Source organism: Dermacentor andersoni, chromosome 1 (assembly GCF_023375885.2).
Source record: "Dermacentor andersoni chromosome 1, qqDerAnde1_hic_scaffold, whole genome shotgun sequence".
Classification (NCBI taxonomy): domain Eukaryota; kingdom Metazoa; phylum Arthropoda; class Arachnida; order Ixodida; family Ixodidae; genus Dermacentor; species Dermacentor andersoni.
Genome location: NC_092814.1, coordinates 387,527,841 through 387,549,040, shown reverse-complemented (window position 1 = coordinate 387,549,040; position 21,200 = coordinate 387,527,841). Strand labels below are relative to the sequence as shown.

At 47.2% G+C, this 21,200-nt stretch overlaps 1 protein-coding gene across 4 annotated transcripts in view; it reads right to left on the bottom strand.

Moving 5' to 3' along the window:
• The window catches only part of LOC126518491 (uncharacterized), a 120,519-nt gene extending 102,250 nt beyond the window's left edge, over positions 1-18,269 (bottom strand). For all 4 annotated transcript variants that reach the window (XM_055065018.1, XM_055065019.1, XM_055065020.1 and 1 more), the window contains exon 1: positions 18,147-18,269. In XM_055065018.1, coding sequence (XP_054920993.1) covers positions 18,147-18,225 — 79 coding nt within the window. In that variant the 5' untranslated portion in view covers positions 18,226-18,269. The remainder of the gene's footprint in view (positions 1-18,146) is intronic.
• Between the last annotated feature and the right edge of the window lie 2,931 nt (positions 18,270-21,200).

Below are 21,200 nucleotides of genomic sequence, written 5' to 3'. Positions count from 1 at the left end.
GTCGCTTGATGATGCTCATAACCGAAGTCGGTCGTCCTTCGGCGTTTCTTGAGCGCAGCGCACAGAGAAGGCCTCGTTCTCTCGTTCAGGTTCACACAGGACACTGCAAAGTGACTTCGGGAGAGTTGACATTTTTGTTCTCGTTCCCGGCAAGCGTTAGAACTACGCCGAAACTCAACCGCTCAGTCAGCAAGCACGGCACAACTCTCACTAAGCCCTGCCAGGCTCTTTCCCCTTTTATACTACTGCCTAGTTCCTTACAGTAGTTTAGCAGCACTCAGAACGCGTCCACAAATCGGAAAATTGCACTAGAAAGCACATCATCACTTTGAAACACTACACAAAAGCAATATGTTAAAAATCCTGCGTCAGGAAGAAAAACATCAGTAACAAACAATTTTGAGGCTGATTCCCACGTTAGGGGCTTCGACTTAAGCCATCGGCGTTACCGTTGAGACTCCCCTTTTTGTAACGCACCTCAAAGGAATATTGTTGCAAAGCGAGGCTCCAGCGCAGGAGGCGGCCATTTTTGGGAGAGATAGTCTGCAGCCATTGGAGAGGGCAGTGATCCGTCTCAATGATAAACCTCGAGCCGGCTAGGTAGCATGACAATTTCTGAACGGCCCACACGATACACGCACACTCTTTCTCGGTGGCGCTGTACACCTGCTCACGACTGGTCAGCTTACGACTAGCATACAGGACGGGGTGTTCTACTTCTCCATTTTCCCGTTGGCACAGTACAACGCCCATGCCTCGCTCACTAGCATCGCACTGAACAACGAACCCTTTTGTGTAGTCGGGCGATCGTAGCACAGGCTGGCTTGTTAGGGCGCTCTTTAGGGCGCTAAAAGCTCTTTCCTTTGTCTCGTCCCAGACGACTGTTTGCGGCTCTGTCTTTCTTAGAGCATCCGTCAAGGGAGCCGCGATATCAGAGTACCTGGGGATGTACCTCTGATAGTAGCCGGCGACACCTAAGAACGACCGAATATCGGTCTTCGTGCGCGGTTGCGGGAAGTCTCGCACAGCGGCCACCTTTATTTCAGAGGGGCGGCGACGACCCCGACCAATCACGTGACCGAGGTAGACAACCTCGGCCTGTGCTAACTGGCACTTGGGAGCCTTGACTGTCAAGCCCGCATCGCGCAGGCGGGTTAGCACTGCCCGCAAGTGGGCCATATGCTCAGGCCAGGATGCGGAGAATATCGCTACGTCGTCTAGATACGGTAAAGCGAATTCTTGCTGTCCCCGCAACACTTTATCCATGAGGCTTGAAAAGCAGTATGGCGCGTTCTTCAAACCAAAGCTCAACACTTTAGGACGGAATGTCCCCATTGGTGAAATGAACGCCGCATACCTACTAGCCTCTTCTGTAAGTGGAACCTGCCAATAACCCCTGACAAGATCTAGGGTGGAAATAAACTGCGCGCTACTCACTCTCTCAAGGCGCTCCTCGATGTTAGGGATCGGATAAATTTGATCCTTAGTGATGGAATTAAGCCTGCGGTAGTCGACGCAAGGACGAGGTTCCTTGCCCGGTACCTCAACTAAAATCAAAGGGGAGGTATAATCACTCTCACCCGCCTCAATAACACCGAGCTGTAGCATTTTCTTTACCTCAGCCTCCATAATATCGCTCTGGCGGGGTGACACCCGGTACGCCTTGGATCGTACTGGCTCTGGGGAGGTAAGTTCTATGTCATGAGTAAGGACAGAAGTCCTACCAGGCCTCTCAGAGAACAGACCTTGAAACTCTTGTAAGAGCTGGTGTAGTTCGGTTTTCTGCTCAGGCGACAGCGATGCTTTACTGATTAGGTCACTAATGACTTGATCGGTGTCTTCCCTGTTCGTCACTGAGCCTAGTCCCGGAAGCTCGACCGGAAGCTCTTCGGGAACGTTTACCATCATGCACACTACTGCTTCCCGTTGCTTATAGGGTTTGAGCAGATTACAGTGGTAAACTTGCTGTGCTTTCCGTTTTCCTGGCAGACTGACCACGTAGTTAACGTCCGACAGTTTTTGAACAATCCGTGCTGGGCCCTCCAACTGCACGTCGAGTTTGTTCTTTAGCGACGTGCGCAATATCATGACCTCATCGCCCACCTCAAAACGACGGGCCCTGGCTGTCCGATCATAATAAATCTTGGCCCTCTGCTGGGCCTTTGCCATTGCTTCACCTGACAACTCCTGTGCCCTTCTTAAGCGTTCGAGGAGCCTAAGCACGTACTCCACCACGACTGGGTCGTCGCCCCTGCCTTCCCACGATTCTCGAAGCATGCGAAGCGGAGATCGCAGCGAGCGACCGTACACCAGCTCAGCTGGCAAAAACCCCGTAGCCGCATGCGGCGCGGTCCGTAATGCAAACATCACCCCAGGCAGACACAGCTCCCAGTCAGTTTGATGTTCAAAACACAATGCTCTCAACACGCGCTTCATGACGGAGTGGAGTTTCTCAACGGAATTCGACTGGGGGTGGTGCACTGAGCTGTGTAACAGCTTTACCCCGAACCTTTCGAGAAAGGCTGTCGTCAAAGCGCTAGTAAACACTGTGCCCTGATCTGATTGGATTTCCGCAGGAAAACCGACTCGCGCAAATATGGACAGTAGTGCATTGACTATCTCAACAGAGCTGAGTTCTTTAAGCGGCACTGCTTCAGGGAACTTTGTCGCTGGGCAGATCACAGTCAAAATGTGTCTGTACCCCGTGGCTGTTACCGGCAGAGGTCCCACTGTATCAATAACGAGCCGTCTAAAAGGCTCCGTAATGATAGGTACCAACTTCAACGGCGCCCTCGATTTGTCCCCTGGTTTGCCCACCCGCTGACAGGTGTCACATGTCTTCACAAAGTGGTCTGCGTCCCGAAAACACCCTGGCCAATAGTACTCTTGCAAGAGACGGTCCTTAGTTTTCTTAACTCCTAGGTGTCCGGACCACGAACCCCCATGCGACAAGCGCAACAGATCGTGACGGTAGCACTGAGGCACGATCAGCTGATCGAACTCCACTCCCCTGTGGTCTAGATACTTCCGGTACAGGACCCCACCTCTTTCCACAAAGCGAGCATTTTTCTTGGCGATACCTTCCTTGACAGTGCAGCGGATGTTTTCTAGGCTGCCATCCTTCTTTTGCTCGGCTATCAAAGCCGACCGGCTGACTTTTAGCAACCTATTAAGTCCATCTGACGTAGGCGCGATGAGCAAATCTGCAGATAGCTCTTCTAACTTTCCCGCATCGGGAATTTCCTCTCCAGTATCTGGTGCCTTTAACGCTACAGGCTCAATTTTATTCAGTTCGGGCGTGCTCTGAATATCGGCTTGCTGCGCCTCTGACCCTTTTTCATTGTTCGACAACGTCGGTCCCGCAACTACCGCCTTTGCAGCGAGCTCCCGAACCTTCGATCTGGTTAAGGCCTGAACGCTAGCCTCACCAAACAAAAGCCCCTTCTCGCGCAGGAGGTGATCGGACCTGTTCGAAAATAGGTACGGGTACTGGGGGGGCAGCATAGATGACACTGCGGCCTCCGTCTCAAGCGCTCCGAAAGGTCCTTCAATAAGCACTTTTGCTACGGGCAGACACACGCTATGAGCTTCCACGGCTTGCTTGATCCATGCACACTCGCCCGTGAACATATCGGGTTCTACGTAAGAGGGGTGAACTACATCCATTGTAGCTGCGGAATCGCGAAGCACTCGGCACTCTTTCCCGTTCACAAGGAGGTCTCGCATGTAAGGCTCGAGAAGCTTCATGTTCTCGTCAGTGCTGCATAAAGACAAAAACACGACTTTTGTTTTTGTTTCTGGACACTGCGCCGAAAAGTGACCCGGCTTCTGGCACGTATAACAAACGCGCGCTTGCCTCGTCTCGAACCGCTTTCTGCGTTCGGCTTCGGTTGCCGCCGTCTCCTTACGTTCGGTCGGACTGCTTTCACTCGCATCCGCACTACGTGTGTCCCCCTTTGCTCTCATGGGCGTGAACTTTGGCCTCTCCAACTTGGAGCCAAATTCACCCTTTTGACCGTCCTTAGCTCCGCGAGCCCGACGCGTCACAAACTCCTCGGCTAGCTCAGCGGCTCGAGCCACCGTACTAACGTCTGGCCTATCCAAGACCCAGTACCGCACGTTCTCAGGTAACCGACTATAAAACTGTTCTAGCCCGAAACACTGCAGAACTTTCTCGTGGTCACCAAACGCTTTCTCTTCTTTGAGCCACTCCTGCATGTTTGACATAAGCCTGTAGGCAAACTCTGTATATGACTCACTTTTGCCTTTCTCATTTTCCCGAAACTTCCGACGGAACGCCTCCGCGGACAGCCTGTACTTTTTTAGCAGACTCGATTTCACTTGGTCGAAATCCTCTGCCTCCTCTCTTTTCAAGCGAGCGACTACGTCGGCCGCCTCGCCGGGTAACAAAGTGAGCAAGCGCTGTGGCCACGTTTCCCGAGAGAACCCCTGCTTCTCGCACGTTCGCTCAAAGTTAACCAGGAACAAACCAATGTCCTCTCCAAGCTTAAACGGCCGCATCAGGTCAGTCATTTTGAACGATACTCGTTCTCCTGCACCGTGTGCCTGACTTCCATTACGAGCGCGTTCCATCTCTACCTCGAGACGCTTCATTTCCAAAGCGTGTTGACGGTCGCGCTCTTCTTTTTCTTTTTGTTCTTTTCGTTCGCGCTCCTGTTTCTGTTCTTTAAGTTCGCGCTCCTGTTTCTCTTTTTGCTCTTGAAGTTCGCGCTCATGTCTTTCTTTTTGCTCTTTAAGTTCGCGCTCCTGTCTTTTTGCCCGCTCCTCAATGGTCTCAAGGCATTCCGACAGCTCGTCATCCTCAGCTTCTAACTCAAGAATAGCCCTTAGCAGTTCCGGTTTTCTGAGTTTGTCTGAGACATCCAGACCCAACTCTCTTGCAAGCTCCAGCAATTTCGGTTTGCGCAACGACTTCAAATCCATGGCTGCTCTGAATGCTGCTTTCTCTACTGCCTACTATTGTCTTGCCGCAAACTAACCCGGCAGCAACGACAACCACAATTACCAGCTCTGTTTCTGACACTAACAAAAGCCTGGCAAAACTCAGAAGAAGAAAGTCCCGCACTCACCAAACCTCGCAGCCAAGAATTCAGCGCAGTCGTTCCGCTGCAGGCAACCAGTCATCCCACAGGGCTCGTTGCACTGCTCCCGGATGGTCATTGTGCTGCACAGCATACAGTCAACCGCATCTCTTCGCTGCTGGCCTCCGTTGTCGCGATCTCACCGCTGGCAACCAGCTGTTGCAAATCGCACCGCTGGCACGAGTTGATGGAACCTCAGTGCTGACGCCCGTTGTTGCAAATGGGTCGCAAGCCCCAAGGGTAGCGTTGGCCTGGCGGCCTGGGGCACTGGAAGCATCCGAAGGTCCCGGCAAAGCATGAGTCGACTGGTAACAGAACAACTGGTTTATTCTAACATCGCAAAAGAGCGGGCGGTCAGGTCGACCGAAGTGAGAGACGGGAGAGCACGTAACTCGACAGAAGAAATCGGAGCCTCTCTCCTGGCGTCCGGCGGCAGCTGCTCTTATACTCTCGGCGTCGCGGGCAAGAAGGAAGGTCACGGGATGAGACCACGTGACGGCGGGGCACGGACGAGCTGAGATACATGTTGAGACGAGTGTAGTGACGCATCCGCCAACCCGGCGCCTGTCAGACCTCCTCGCTTCACACTCGGGGAGCTCCTCTCCCCGGCTGCCGCGCTTTGACAAGCGTGGGCACACACACACACACGCACACACGAAGACACGTGGCACTGAAACACGCCTGGACGCGCTTGGCGGGGAGGCTTTGCGGGAGCTCCGAACGGGCCAAAATGTCCGCCGCTTTGAACGAAGCCCCGGCGTCCGTTGCATCCGCGCCGGCTATACCGCGCGTCGTAGGCGAAACGTAACACCACGTTGCGGAGCTTCGAGCGATGGCGGTGGGCTGCTTTCCGTCGCGGCCGCGGTCGTAGTTTCGTTGTCAACGCGAGTCAGCGGTGAGGCAGGCAATGATGCAGACGACGACGAGCGATCAGACCTCGTGGGTTTAGAGGTCGGCGACCCGCTACACGAGGCGCTGAGCGATGGCGACGACTCCGTGCTGTCAGATCTGGTGGCCGGCGAGGAGGAGATCGTGCTGCTACTCGGAGACGTAGGCGCTGAAGCATTGCTGTCGCTTTCCATCTCGGCGAGAGATGCTGCGGCGGCAGTGGTGTTGGCGGCCTCTCGCCGATGGCGGTTGCCATGTGCGTGGCGGTTGGCGTTCTCGCGGCCGGCGTTCTTACGCGTTGTCGGTGACCGGCGCTTTGGCATCCCTTCCAAACCTAGCATACGGCGGGCCTCCAAAAGCAGCAAGTCCAGTGCTCGCGAGCGAGGCTGTGGCGTGCCGAGACGAAGCCCGGCCACTGTGTCCTGGGTGTCACCCATGTCAGGGTCCAACCAAGGGCCGAAACGGCCGGCTACAGTTTGATACCTTCTCCCCTGGGAGCCCTAAAAAGGGCTACGCTCAAGAGCGCTGTCGTGGGAGAAGGTTAACAAGTAGCTAGGGTTAGAGGTAAAAAAAAAAAAAACTCTCACAACGAGGGCTGTAGCGAGTGCCGTGGTCGTCGGAGCGAGGGGGAATGCGACCGCTCGCTACGAGTGTCCGGGAGCGTCTCCCGCAAAGTGTCTCCAACCATGTCTCTAACTGATCGCACCACCTCTAGTTGACAGGCGCGTTTGATGCAACTAGTGGGTGGCATAGCATTGCTGATCCGTTAGCGAATGGGTCTTGCAAAGGCTTCTTCGGGGTGCGCGTGGCGTCTAGAAGCACCAGTAAGCATCTGGATGCGTCCCCGCGCGTACCTGGCTCGTCGGCTTCGTGTCAGCGCGGAGACCCGTCCCGCTTGCCTTCTCGTTTGAGTGCTGCTGCTCAAACTTGTTGAATAAGTCTAGTGTGCCTAGTCGCCTTCACGGTCGCCTGCTTACGTGCGGTTCAGAACGGCGATTTTAGAACTATTTTTATGTATCTAAATGTGGGCAAAAGGAAAATTTGATCATTTATCAAATTTTAATACAAAGTTTAGATTTAGTCGTAGTTGTTTTGTTGACTTTTTCTGGCAATCTTGGGTCCATATAATTGGCGAGAATACTTTTGGCGTGCAACAACGCCGGAATATTGAAGTGAAATTATCCCAAATTTGCAAAACATTGAATTTGTTCAATATTTTCAGCTGACAATTTCACATTGAAGTGGTTCACCAAAAAATGCGAAAAGTTCCGTATTTCATAGAAAAGCACCTAACAATTGTAGCGTTCCTAACTAGAACGGCAGCATAGATGACAATCTCAGTGAGATGGGTGTCGTCCGCCATTTTATAACAACTTCTTCGTTCTCACTTCTCCCCTAGCCCATTTCTTCGTCTTCTTTCATGCGTCCAGCGCAGACCGCTTCTCTCTTCCGGACTTCTTTTAATTACACCTCCTTGGGTAACACTTGAATATGCTTCCAATAGAGGCGCACTCCGTTTGACCCGAGGCTCCGGTGCACCAGACATTCGCCAATATTCCATGCTGACATGCAGTCTTAATCGCTTTAAATGGTTCGCAACATTTAGAATTTCAAGGCACAGCTCCTTTCCTTACAAGGACATAGTCTCCAGGTTGTATGTCCGGTATCTCGCTACTCTGCCTTTTATCAAAATTTCGCTTCGTGTGGCGCTTGCACACCTCCAGTTCTTTGACAGTTTTTCTTACTTCCGCGAGTTCGAGGTTATCTAGGAGGCCTAGCTCACGATGTGCAGGAAGTATGGGCGCTGTACCCGAAGGTGCAAAATGAGGGCTGCAGCCTAAACCAGCGGTGTATGATCTGTTCTGATGTTTCAGAGCGGCCTCGAGACTGCACTTCCAGCCACCGGCAAAGTCTGGATACATCTTCAGATACTGTTTGGTGTCTCGTATGGCACGTTCCACTAGGCCGTTTGCTGACAGGTGGTATATGGAGAAGAATACTTGATCATTATGCCGTGCTCGTGTGCCCGTTTTGATAATTTTGCACTCCGAAAAGCCGGCCCGTTGTCGCACTCGAGCGTCTTTGTGTGTTTAAAACATTCAGCCTTGAGGAGATCTATTACGCCGTTTGGGTCTTCTTTGCGAGCTTTAGCCGCAATCGTCCTTGCGCACTCATCTATAGAGAGCAAGAAAGCTTGCGTTCGCTTGACTCCCTCCCCCATCTTTTTGAGCTCCACGAAGTCCAAATGAATTACTTCGAACGGTACGCTTGAATATTAATGGTTTGTCATAACGTCCGTCGATTGCTTGAATTTAACTTTGTTCACCTTCCCGGCAGGCGTTTCCTCTTTGCCATGTCGTATGGGTTCCAGAACGAGTTCGCTCAGTGTCTGCATCTGTAGATTCACTGCCACCGATCCGGTTTGTACGAGGGCTTGGCGGCTGATTGCAGCTTGGTGCACCACCACGTTGATCAGTGCGGTAGAACTAACTTCGATAGGAAGGTCCGTCGCTGGCTCACCGTGCACTTGGCATCGGGTGAACACAACGGACTCCGATGATGCCTGGTCGACGAAAAACGTCACCCGCATGGCTGGTCTCCGAAAACTGTCGGCTGCGCCAAAATTTAGAGTTCCTAACTAGAACGGCAGCAAAAATGACATAATCTCAGTGAGACGGGTGTCGTCCGCCATATTGATGATGATGATGATGGCCTCATGTTATGGCTCATACCCACACTGGGGGATTGGCCAAGAATTGCGTGCTGAAACGTTCACCTAATCTTTTGAAGTGCTACTTATTCGATGAGAAAAAATATAACGAAAGAGAGATAAAAAAAACATACAAATACAAACAAAATACAGGACAAAAGTTAAAAAGTTATTCGTTTTGTTGACTGAATGTAACTGCAAACGGCATCAAATACGTCCCTGTGGCTGACCCCTATAACTGACGCACCGAAAGATAGTGTGATTTCTGGTGATAATATGAACCCTAATTTTGCGAACGGAAGTTTTAGGTGTCTTTTTCTTAACGATTTGTATCGTCGACATACCAAAAAATAATGATCTAGTGATTCTGTTTCTTGGCAGCATGGGCACAGAGGCGATAGCGTCAGACCAGTCCTGTGTAAATATAGGTTTAATGGAGGGACACGGCAGCGTAATCTCGTGATCGCTACTTCTGATTGTCTTGATGGACACCACTGGATCTTCCACGGAAATCTGAGGTGCTGATATTCTGTCCATGTCGTAATTGATTCACTGACATCTCTATGAATTGAGTATTTTCCATATCTGATTGCTGTTATGTGAGCCACCAAAGGAAGAACAGGCATGATAGGTCCACTCAGGGATGCTCGCGCTAATGCGTCTGCCATTTCACTTGAATGTAAGCCACAATGTCCAGGTACCCATAATAGTTTTAGAGACTTTAACTGTGGAGGAACTAATGTTAGAAACGTCTTTAGTGGTGGCGAATTGGGTGAAGCCGTAAGCGAAGTACAGACCGAAAGGGAATGTGTTATAATAACTGCACTTATTGAGTTCGACGGGAGTTTCCGAAGCGCTAAAAGAATTGCTAAAAGCTCGGCTTCAAAAACAGGTGTGAAGTCTGGCAGTCTCAAGGAGAATGACCAGCCAAGCGGAAGCGAGAAGATGCCTACGCCCGCCTTTTCGTTGTTCACTGAAGCGTCTGTAGCTATTATATTATTTGTTTGCACATGTGCTAGGTAATCTTGCAACAGGTTATTTAAAAAAGTCGCAGACTGATACTTAGAGTTGGGGGGGAAATATGTCATCAAAATCTATCTCAATATTCTGATGTGATTCGGTTGACGGAATTACCTCTCGAATGTTCACATTCAGGCTATCTAATTCTTTTTGAACAAATATGATCTGTGGAGTGTGAAATCGAGGCCAATGAGCAAGGAAGAAGGAATTTGGATCATCAATGAATGCGTATTCAGATCGTCTAAGCGGCAAGCTGTAAAATTTCACAAATGCTTGAACTGTTAAGATGCGAAATCTGCAGGGCAATGTTGGAAGGCGCGCTTCTTGGTAGATAACATTAATAGCCACAAACCTGGGGAGTCCCAGACACAGGCGTAGAGCCTCACGCTCCAAAAGAACCAGAGGCTTTATTTTATAAGCAGGGCCGCCTGAGAACAAGACACACCCAAGTTCCAATATGGGACGCATATACATTTTATAAATCATCAACAGTGAATCCCTACGCAGTCCATATTTTCGGTTACTCATTCTGCGCAGAATACCTAAAGCACGTTGTGCCTTACCCGCTACACTCTCTATGTGTGGACTCCAGTTGAGTTTTCCATTATATGTGATTCCCAAATATTTTAGAGACTCAACCTGTGGAATGGGTACGTGTTTATAAGTAATAGAAATTGAAACCGGATCCATGACCGAGAACACTAAAATGGCACTTTTGCTTACCTTTAATGACATACAAATTGTCTGAAGCCATACTTCTAGCATGCTCATGTAGCTTTGTAATTTTTGGTATAATGTGTTAATGTCAGTGTCAGCAGCAAAGAATGCAATGTCATCTGCGTACACGTAAACGTGCACGTCCTGACAAGTGGGGATAGAGCTCATTAATATATTAAACAATATTGGGGATAGGACAGATCCTTGGGGAACTCCGCGAGTTTGTCTGAATTTAGACGAAGAACATCCGTCCTTAAAGCAATGAAATTCTCTTGATCGCAAAAATTCTGCCACCCATGCGGTTATATAATAGGGAAAATTACGACGCTGCAGAATATCTAGTAGAATTGAATGTTCGACGCTGTCATAAGCTTTAGCTATATCTAATTTCATCAAAGCAGAATATTCTCTCCTTTTCCGGGCAAGTTGGATGCGGCTCTCTAAATCAGCATGGGCACACCATATTGAGCAATTAGCTCTAAAGCCTATTTAATTTGGACTTAATATTAAATTATCCGTCATCCAGATAGTAATGCGGCAGTGTAGTACCCTTTCTATGAGTTTGACCATATTAGAAGTAAGAGAAATAGGTCTGATGTTTTCTATGTTATAACCTTGTCCTTGTTTTTTAGGTATCGGGATGACTTTAGCTACCTTCCAATCGTAAGGTATCCAGGCTTTGTGTAAGGAATAGTTTATAACGTTTAGAAGGTCTCCAGGAGATAGATCAAATAAAATTTTTATCATGTGAACGGTAATTCCATCCGGACCAGGGGCTGACAATGGTAAGGTTCGAATCACTTGAGATAATTCTGGCAATGAAACTTCAGTATACACTAAGGATGGGGCTAATTTTTGCAAATTATACGACATCGATGACGTGAATCTACTCTCCAAGCCTTTAGCAAGGAGTTCGAGAGATTTTCTCATTTCATCGGGAGACAGATTGACATAATCAGTATTAGCTGGCGATGACAGAATTTTCCGAGATCTCATATATCTAAACAGCGGTTTTTTGTTTTTAGATTTAGAAAGGAAATCATAGTGTTTCCTATCATAATCCTCTTTAGCTTTAGCAACCGTACGTTTAAAGACAGCAGCATAAAACTTGTAATCAGACCAATTTTTGGGGCACTGGTTGTAGAGGAGCTGCTTCCAAGCTGCCTGTCGGCGTCGGTTGTCTCGCGTGCAGTCTGCATTCCACCAAGGGTTATAAGATGTTTGCTTTGCAGATGTAACACTGAATTCAGCCTTTTTGTATGTTCTTTTAATTACCGCACAAAGTTTCATAGCCTTGGTGTCTTCCTGCTCTTCGGAATGAGAAGCCAAATGTACCTTAAGATCGGATTTAAATTTATTATAATCTACAAATACGCGTACCTGGGAGCACGATGGCATAATCGGGCAAGCAATTTCAACCATTATTGGAAAGTGGTCACTGTTGGTTGCACAGTCCAAGGCTGTCCAGGATGAGTTAGTGAAGGACGAACTTACAAAACTTAAATCCAATGCGGAGCGGGACTGTTTACAAATATATGTAGGAATTCTAGAGTTCAGACAAGTCAGATTATTATCTATTGTCCAATCCCACAAGCGTTTGCCACTTTGGTCAGTTCGAAAGCCCCAGCACGTGTGATGGGAGTTGAAATCTCCAACCAGAATTTTGTCCTTACACAATGAAGTCACTGCTGAATTCAAACATCGAGTGTTCTGTACACCCGCCGGAAAGTATACGTTTACTAAAGAGAAAGGAAGACACCCTGGTATAGTTATATCTAATGCGAAAATTTCGCTTTCGGGGGACATATGTTTATATGTAATCTTTGCTTTAAGGCTAATTCTGTTATTGATAAAGAAAGCTAAACCTCCGCCCTTCGATGGACGGTCCAGTCGGAAAGAGCGATAGTTAGTCAATTGAAAACATTGATGAGCTGAAAGCCATGTTTCTTGCAAAGCAATTTTATTCCAACTTCTTCGTTCTTACTTCTTCCCTAGCCCATTTCTTCGTCATCTTTCATGCGTCTAGAGCAGACAGCTTGAAGAATTTGTTTCCAAAAGAATAATCTGAGTATTTATTAATTTAATTCATTGTTTTAATTACTGTTTACTGATTTATTTACTTTTATTTAGCATACCCTCAGCGCCAGAGGCATTATAGAGGGGAGTGGTAGAAAAGAAAATAAGTAACATCGAAAGTAAACAAAACGCAGTGAATAATATGAACAAACCATAATGCTAGAATACAAGAGGTTTCTTTCTATATAATGTTAGCTGCTGTGTCATAAAAAAAGAAGTTCCTGGTTATACAATGTTAGCTAAAGTTTCCCAAAGAAGGCTGTTATCAGTAGTATTTACGATATCAGCGGGAAGGTGGTTCCAATCTATACATGTACGAGGGAGAAAAGACTGAAAAATGCTTCTTGTTGCATAGATAGGCCCAAATTTATAACAGTGATAATGACGCCTTGATACATAACGGGGTCTTCTAAAAAAATTGCGCGTGCAGTGTAGGATGATGATAAATCCTATGAAACAGTGCTAGACGTGCAATTCTACGTCGAGCAGACCGCAAGAGAAGACTAAGAGAATTTTTCACTGAAGAAATCTTCGAAGTTCTATTATAATTAGAAATGATGAATCGAACTGAGTTATTTTGGACAAGTTCCAAAGTCGTTTACAGGTTATCTTGGCCAGGATCCCATACAGAAGTAGCGTTTGATAGAGTTTTATTCAGTAGGTATTTTAGGTTAGAAGGAGAGCTAGCGAAGTTACGGCGCAAGTAGCCTAACATGCGGTTAGCGTTGTTGATAACGTATTCGGTGTGAATTGACTATGACATGTTTTAAGTTGCATGGACACCTAAGTATCTAAGTACTAACTGTTTCTAAAGGAAGCCTGTTTAAGGTGTAAGTAGCATGTTGGCGAAAAACACGGGATACATATAGTACTTTACATTTGTTAATATTAGTTAAATTAACCACCAGTTACACCAGTTAGATATTGCGTCAAGGTTGAGTTGCAATCTGTAAACGTCGGTTTCATTGGTTATTTTGCGAAAAATAACACAGCCATCAGCGAGCAAGTGTACGTTAGAAGACAGTGTAGCAGGAGGGTCGTTAATATGACTGAAAAAACGGAGAGGGCCCAGAACTGAACCTTGGGGTACCCGAGAATGTACATCGCTTAATGAGGAATTAAAACCACCAACTGTAACAAACTGAGTGCGGTTTGTTAAAAATAGCTTAATCAACGTGAGATGAACAGGATCTAGATTTAGTTCATTGAACTTGTAGAAGAGAAGTCTGTGGCATACTTTGTCTAACGCTTTAGGGAAATCTAAGAAAATACACTCAGCAAAAGAAGCACGATCCGAAATTTGCCGTAGCTCGTGAGTGAATGAAGCCAGTTGTTTTTCACATAAGAAAGTTTTGCGAAAGCCGTGTTGAGCTGGAGTTAAAAATCAATTATACTCGAGGAATTTAACAAGGTTAGAAAAAATTACATCTTCAAGTAGTTTACAACACGTACTAGTCAACAAAATGGGACATTGGTTATTTGGTTAATTTTCGTTACCCGACTTATGTAGGGGAATCACTTTCCCGATTGTCCATTCTTTAGGTAATGTGTGCGTATCTGGGATCTGCGGAAAAATCTTTGTAAGAATAAGTGAACTAACAACATTAGTACTTTTTAGGAATTTTGTATTGGGTCATAGTCTGGAAAAGAGCTACCAGACAATTCTTTTTATTTGGTCCTTACTGTATACGATGCCCTTTCCCAGCAGTGCATCTTCACTGCAACACACGCCTCGGCGTGAGGGGAATTATTGTGCACTGAGCCCGTATGTTTCAGAAGGCCGTTGCAGCAGAAGCACCAGAGAATAATGTGCCACCATTTAGCCACCTCCAACTTCTCTGTCGCCGAGTATGTGAGTCAGGAATCGAAAGTGCATGCTTTATAAACAAGCAACAAGCAAAATTGTTGCAGGAGCGAAAAGTTCTTAAGAAGAAAGGAGAGGTCATTGTTAAATATTATACAGAAAATTAATACTTCAATTATCAGGATACTCCGCACTGTTTTCACTGCATGAACGAACTGTCCATATAATGGTAGATGTAAGCAGCGATGACATCTCTGTCAAATTATCGCTCACCACTCGAGGCTGCCGAGAACACTTGACAGTAGCAGCTGTCAGCGTTACAAGCTGAAATTCTTATGATTTTCAAACAACCGTTTCCTGTAATTGGAAAATTACACTATGCCCTTCTAATTGAGTTTCGTCTCAATAATAATAATAATAATAATCATAAAAATTATGCAGATCCCAAGCGCTGTGGGAATTCAGGTAAGCGGAGTTTTCCGTGATGGATGCTTTGATTGACGATAATTAGCGGTGATGTTGACGGCTAAAGCTTAATTTCTTCAACGTTTACTCTAACACGAGAGCGGTGAGTTGATTCTAAACGTTACCTTGCGTGCACCACTGCTGTTTGCGTAGTACACAGAACACAGAGGGAGAGGTGTTTGCATGAGGCGTTGTTGTGCGCCATATTTCATAACCTCTGAGAGGGTTGAGCATAGTCATTGCCTCACATGGCGCATCGCATTGTGGCAAAAGTATTAAACTTGAATTGGATTATTGGGCTGTACGTACCAAAACCACAAGAGGATTATGAGGCACGCCATAGTGGCGGACTCCGGATTGGTTTTAAAACCGTGATGCCGTTTAACGTGTCCCAAAATCTAACTCCACGTGCGTTCTCTATTTTGCTCCCGTCGAAATGCGGCTGCCGAGATTGGAATCAAGTCCACGACCTCTAGCAATGCCATAGCCGCAAAGCTGCAGTGGGGGGCCCAGAAGTGTTGATTTGACGGTCGACCGCTTCCCTAGTATCGCTTGGACCCTGCGGTGCGCTTTAATTAATGCGGCTCTGCTTCTGCACGCCCTGCGTAGTTTCTCCGTTTGACATATTTCTATGGCGTTTATTTTTCAGAAATAGCTGCAACGATTGTGCCCTACCTTGAACTTAAGCTTATCCAGTTTCCCCGCAACCGCCGCCGTATAGTAGTGGGGTTTCCTTGCCTTCTCACGTCACTTCCCCCCTTCTCTTGTATGGGAACTGGTTCTTCTCCTCCCTCCTTCCTAAAGTTCTATCTACGTCCCCTCTGGACTCACACATTATTAGAAAGGGAAGCACAGCAGTTTCTGCAATGCTTCTGAGGGAGTGACGCATAATTACAGCGGTCAAGAGGGTAATGTGGGGACGGCCAGGGAGCTCCAGAGGGCATTGTGCACATTCTACGTGGTGGGGTGAAAACGAGTTCCTCCCGTCGCCTTTCATCTCTGACTCGCACCTGTCTGAACCACCCCCCGACGCGGTGTGCTTGACAGGAACAGCCACAGAAGCAGCAGCAGTAGTACGAAAGTCGAAGAGGCAAAGAAAGCTTCGCTTTAAAACATAGTAACAATTTTAAAAACCTGTGTTGCAACGAACATGACTGCACAGTATGCTTGCAAAATGCAACTTGCACAGTAAAAGCGCATGCTAAGGCGTTCGCGACTGCCAAGCGTTTAGCGCTAGAGCAAGCCCTCAAGTGCCTTCGAGCGACTACATCACCACTGCGTACTAGCTCTTTAAATGGCTGAAAGAACAAGTGAAATCAATCGTGGTCTTGTGGACAGTAGAAACACGTTATAGAAAAGCAACAAATCACACTAGTGCCTCGCTTCCAAAGAGGTGCATCAGTCACGACTATTCCAACACTTTCGTCACTTTTGCAGCGCTGAATTCCTATCGACAGAGTAATTTGAGGTGGCTCAATAAACGGTAACGCATCAGCATCAAGCTCTTCAGCAACGCGTTCCTAAGAAAACAGGTGGCCAGTGCGTAGCGTTTTCTGCCACCCTGAGGCCTGTATTGCAGCGACCGATGGTCAATGGCACCGCATGGAGTAGGAATAAAATTCGAAAAAGCGCTTTCTCGCCTAAAACCAACGTTCGGTTTGCCGATGGCATTGTTCTATTCAGCTACAATGCAGCCGAGATACAACATATGATTGAGGACCTTAAGAGAGAGAGGGTAAGAGTGGGGTTGAAGATTAATATGCAGAAGAAAAAGATAATGATGGATAGCCGGGCAAGGCAACAAGAGTTAAAGATTGGCAGTCAGCCTCTAGAGTCTTTGAAGAAGTACGTTTACCTACGTCAATTAATCACAGGGAACCGTCATCATGAGGCGGAAATTCATCTCAGTCCTGACTTGAAGCTTACCATTATCATTGAAAAGGAAGGTGAACAATCAGTGCATTTCACCAGTGCTGACATATGGGGCATAGACTTGCAGACTGAAAAAGAAGCTTCAGAACAAGTTAAGGACCCCGAAAAGATTGATGTCACGAAGATTGCTAGGCATAAGGTTAAGAGACAGAAAGAGAGCGGTTTCGATCAGAGAGCAAACGGGTATGAACGATATTCTAATTGACATCACGAGAAAGAAATGAAGCTGGGAAGCTGATGTAATGGCCGGCTGGATAACCGTTTAATCAGTAGGGTTACACAATGGGTACCAAGAGAAGGGAAACGCAGTCGAGGACGGCAGAAGACTAGGCGGAGCGATGAAATGAGGAAATTCGCGGGTGCTCGGTGGAATCGGTTCGCAGGAGAGGGGTAAGTGGAGACCGCAGGAAGAGGCCTTCGTCCTGCAGTGGTCATAAAATAGGCTTATGATGATTATGATGATGATGCCCACCCCTATTAATCTTCCCGAAACAAATTGGTGGGTGCCTACTATGAAGGATTCAACTTTTCATAAATTTGGTGGACCACCTAAATGCGCATCTTTGAGCTGAAAAAGGGACACACATGCAATGTTGGCAACTTTAGGATAATTTTTTTGAAAATACATCATGAATGCTGCATGCCAAAACATTTTATCGGATTAGTTGAACACTGAATTGACACAAATAGCTAACAGAAACACTACGGATAAATCTAGAGCTTTTATAAAAATTTCGAGAATGCCCGAAGCATGCTTTTGTGCCCGCATTATTAATACCTTATTTACTGGTGTAAAGGCCACATATTTATTTGGGATTTTTTAATGACCCACTTTCCTTAGTAACGCAAACATAATTTGAGAGAAGGATTTTGAGGAACAAAAAGTGCAACGGATATAAGCATTTTGTAAGGGTTTCTACGGGCTCTATTGGGGCGTTGCGGAGCCACATGCTGCTTTTAAACTTTTATAACATATTAGAATTAGAATACGTAGAAAGCACCACTTATTAGCAAGTGTTCATTAAAGATAGTTATTCTGATAGTCGAACAAAAGATTTCAAGCGCAGCCAGATTCAGCTGCGCTTGTGATCTTATCCATGGTATAATAATTTTTTTGCCACAATTACGCCTGCTCTTATGTAACAGTTTCGGCACAGTCACCACCAATCACTCTTAAACGAAAGGCAGACTGCCCGTACGCTGTTTTTCTGTGCTCATTTTAATTCGTGCAATGCTAGTGCTTCGAGATATTGAACCTAAGAAGCTCATGCAGCCTCCAACACGCGTTAGCTTGCAGGCTCAGTTTGCGTTGGGACGCAAAACAGCATCACAACGCAAACAGACGCATTACTACACATACTATATTATTGGTTAAACCGAAATAACCACGCATATAGGCAGTCTCTGCGCTGAAGCAACGAATGCAACTAACCGCACACGCTGATGGCCGCGCCATCCGATGGTGACAGCCATGGCAGCCAGAGGAGGACAACCCACGCTTTCCTAACCATCGTTGACAGAAGATCTAAAGCACCGTTCACAGCACCTATCGAGCCACGTGCGTACTGGCAGCGATGCTCCCGGTGAGGGACAAAAACTGTTCGTTCTTGGGGCGGGGCGCATATTTCTCACAAAGCGCGGCGCTGTGATTTAGAAGGTTGTTCGCATTTTCCTGCCTGCTGCTGTGACCTCTAATTGGTAGCTGTATTTCAATCAGGCTGATCAGAAGGACAAGGCAAACCTTGCTATGCATTTTTTTAGTCGCCGTGTGTTCGCAGCTGCGCTCTAAAAAGTCTGCGCACAACCGGTACACGCGGGTGAGCACGACGGCAGTTGGTGTTTCAAGGACACGAACCTGGCTCCAAGGAATTTGTATTTGAACAGCTCGAATCAATTAACACAATTCAGTCACGAGGCCGCGGTCACGGCGCCGATTGCGGCCCACATTCAACTAGAAAGAATCGTGGCTATTCCGCGCACTGCAAGCTTTCAAAACTGCGCAATGCTATGAATCATCTAAAACGCCTGCAATGTTCTACCAATCACGAAACCCCATTTACTGCGTGCAGATCAGATGTAGTGCACGAAATACCTTTAGGCTGTGGAAAGGCATACAGTGGACAAACTGGGCAATGTTTCAGTGACAGAGCAAGACAACACAAAAAACAGTGTTAAAGACATGTACAGTAGCCATCTAGCCGCTCATTGTAATAAATGCGCATGCATTTCACTGTTCAATGGCACCAAGTTCCTGAAAGATGAAAAAAAAACAAAAGAAAAAAAAATGAGACTGCAGAGGCTTGGGCTGCTAAGCACCAGGTTGCGGGATTGAACCCCGGCCACGGCAGCCGCATATCGATGGCGCCGAAATGCGAAAACACCTCTGTACCTAGATTTAGGTGCACGTTAATGAAACCCAGGCACGTAAAGCCCCATATTTTCTTTTTCTTTTACGTTGTAGAGGCATACCGCAGCGTTAAAGCAGAAAGTGAGTCCGTTACCGTGGCGTCACTTAGCCTGTCAAAGTCAGAGTTGATATTTCTGGATAAACACCTCCACTTGTAGTGACCCTGTGCGCAAGTATACCGATCCTGGTGGTGCTTGTGCTTGCGACAGTTTATAAATGGCTGATGTTTTTTGAATAAACTTGAGTTGGGAGTCAGCGCTCGTCCTGTCGTGGTCGTTTTTTGTTGATGTCCTCGTCCCTTCGCGCTTGTTCAAGTAATATATTGCTTGTATATGGTCACATCGCTGGCATTGTTTGTTCTATAGTAACTGCACTCTTCACCCATTGTCCACACGCTGCTCATTGTTGTGGTGGCCAGGCCTCCTCAAGCTGTCCTAAACATATTTCTTCCTGGTCACCCACAGCATTGCCTTTGTTGGTGTTTGCAGCAAATACATTCAAATATTCAAACTGGGCTTGTTTCCGCGTTCGCAGTACCATCCATGCATAATAGGTGGCGAAACAACCTACCGCACTTGGGGAATAAAACGTGCCTTACAGAGCAGCCGAAAGGAAGTTCGTCGGCTGCAGAAATGTTGCGCACTGGCAAATGGAAACTTCTGAGGCTGCACAAAAGCTAAGCCGTAGTAAAAAGCACACAGAAACCGCGGTTGGGAAATTTTAACGGCCATTGCAGTTAACGGTTCCATGGCGGTAATTGAGTCGTTGAAATTGGGTGACAGATTTAGGCTACACAAGCGTGAAAGTATTATTTCTATCAATGGCAGCGGCGCCCCTGATGCTGCGACGACCAGCCGTGCTCAGCCTCACTTGGTGGGGGAAGGCAACGATGTGAGGCATAACCGATCCACACCGGCCAAGTGCAGAGAAATCATTTAGACAATATGCGTGATGAGTTTGAGGCCTCAAGTTTTGAAGCGCACCGGCAGGCAGCCTCTCGATCTCAGATCTTTGTGGGGAGCCTACATCTAACTGACATCAACCATAAATGGCTGTTGGTGAAATGGCTCATAAAACCACGTAGTTAAAATATTCTTGTGCACGCCGAGCAGAGTGTTGAGACGCACCATGGTTTCAGGAGTGTTTGCCTGTTGTCCCCCTTATACTGCTCAGAATCTCTGTACAATCTGCGCATTGGTATAGTGCACGATGTTTATTCTCCAGTGCACCTGGCGATGAAACGCAGCTTTCTAAGGGTGTCACCAGCACTTCGTGGATTACGCATGCATGCAGCAAAAATTTGAAATAAGCAGCTCACCCTAGGGATTGCGGAAATATCGGTGGTGCATTGTTTCCCCGTTTGACTGCCACATTAAAAAGCGCACTTTCTGCTAGCAACAACTGAAAAAAAAGTTGGCGGCTGGGTTTGTCACTTCGCGAGCACTGAGGACAACTTGAGCTTTAGGTTTCGTCATTGCCCCTGTAAGCGGAGCAATGTGGCGCGCTTCGACAATTGGAATGGCATGGCAGGCAATAGTATTTGTAAAAATGCTCATGGGACGAGTTAACCGTTTATTTGACATTGTAGCAAACCGACGGTAAGAGACGCATGGTGGCCGTTAAAACGCGAGGCTGGGGGAGGGAGAGTAGAATGTTATGGGCGAGGGCGGGAAAAGTTTTTAACGTGAGGGTGAGGACGTAGCTTAGGCCGTGAAGGTGAGGGAGCTAGGAGAACCGAAAATCATGGCATTTGCCCACCTCGGATTCTGACTGCTATAATACAGTTGATGCAGTTCTCGCAACGAACATAACTTGCACTGCTCACAGACTGCGTCGCTGCTCAAGCGCTACTTGGTTCTCAACCAGTTTTAATTGTCCACAAACTGCATGTCAGAAGTGCGCTTTGTTGAAGGTAACACGAGTAGCTCGCACATTTTGGGAACATCAACGTTGAAATTGCCGCCAATGATCAAAAGTGTGACTTATAGCCAGCGTTTCCTTCGCCAATGTATGAGAGGTGGCAACATGGGAAGGAGCTCGTTAGATAAGTATCGAGAAGCACTGCCCAGCTGCGGCTTC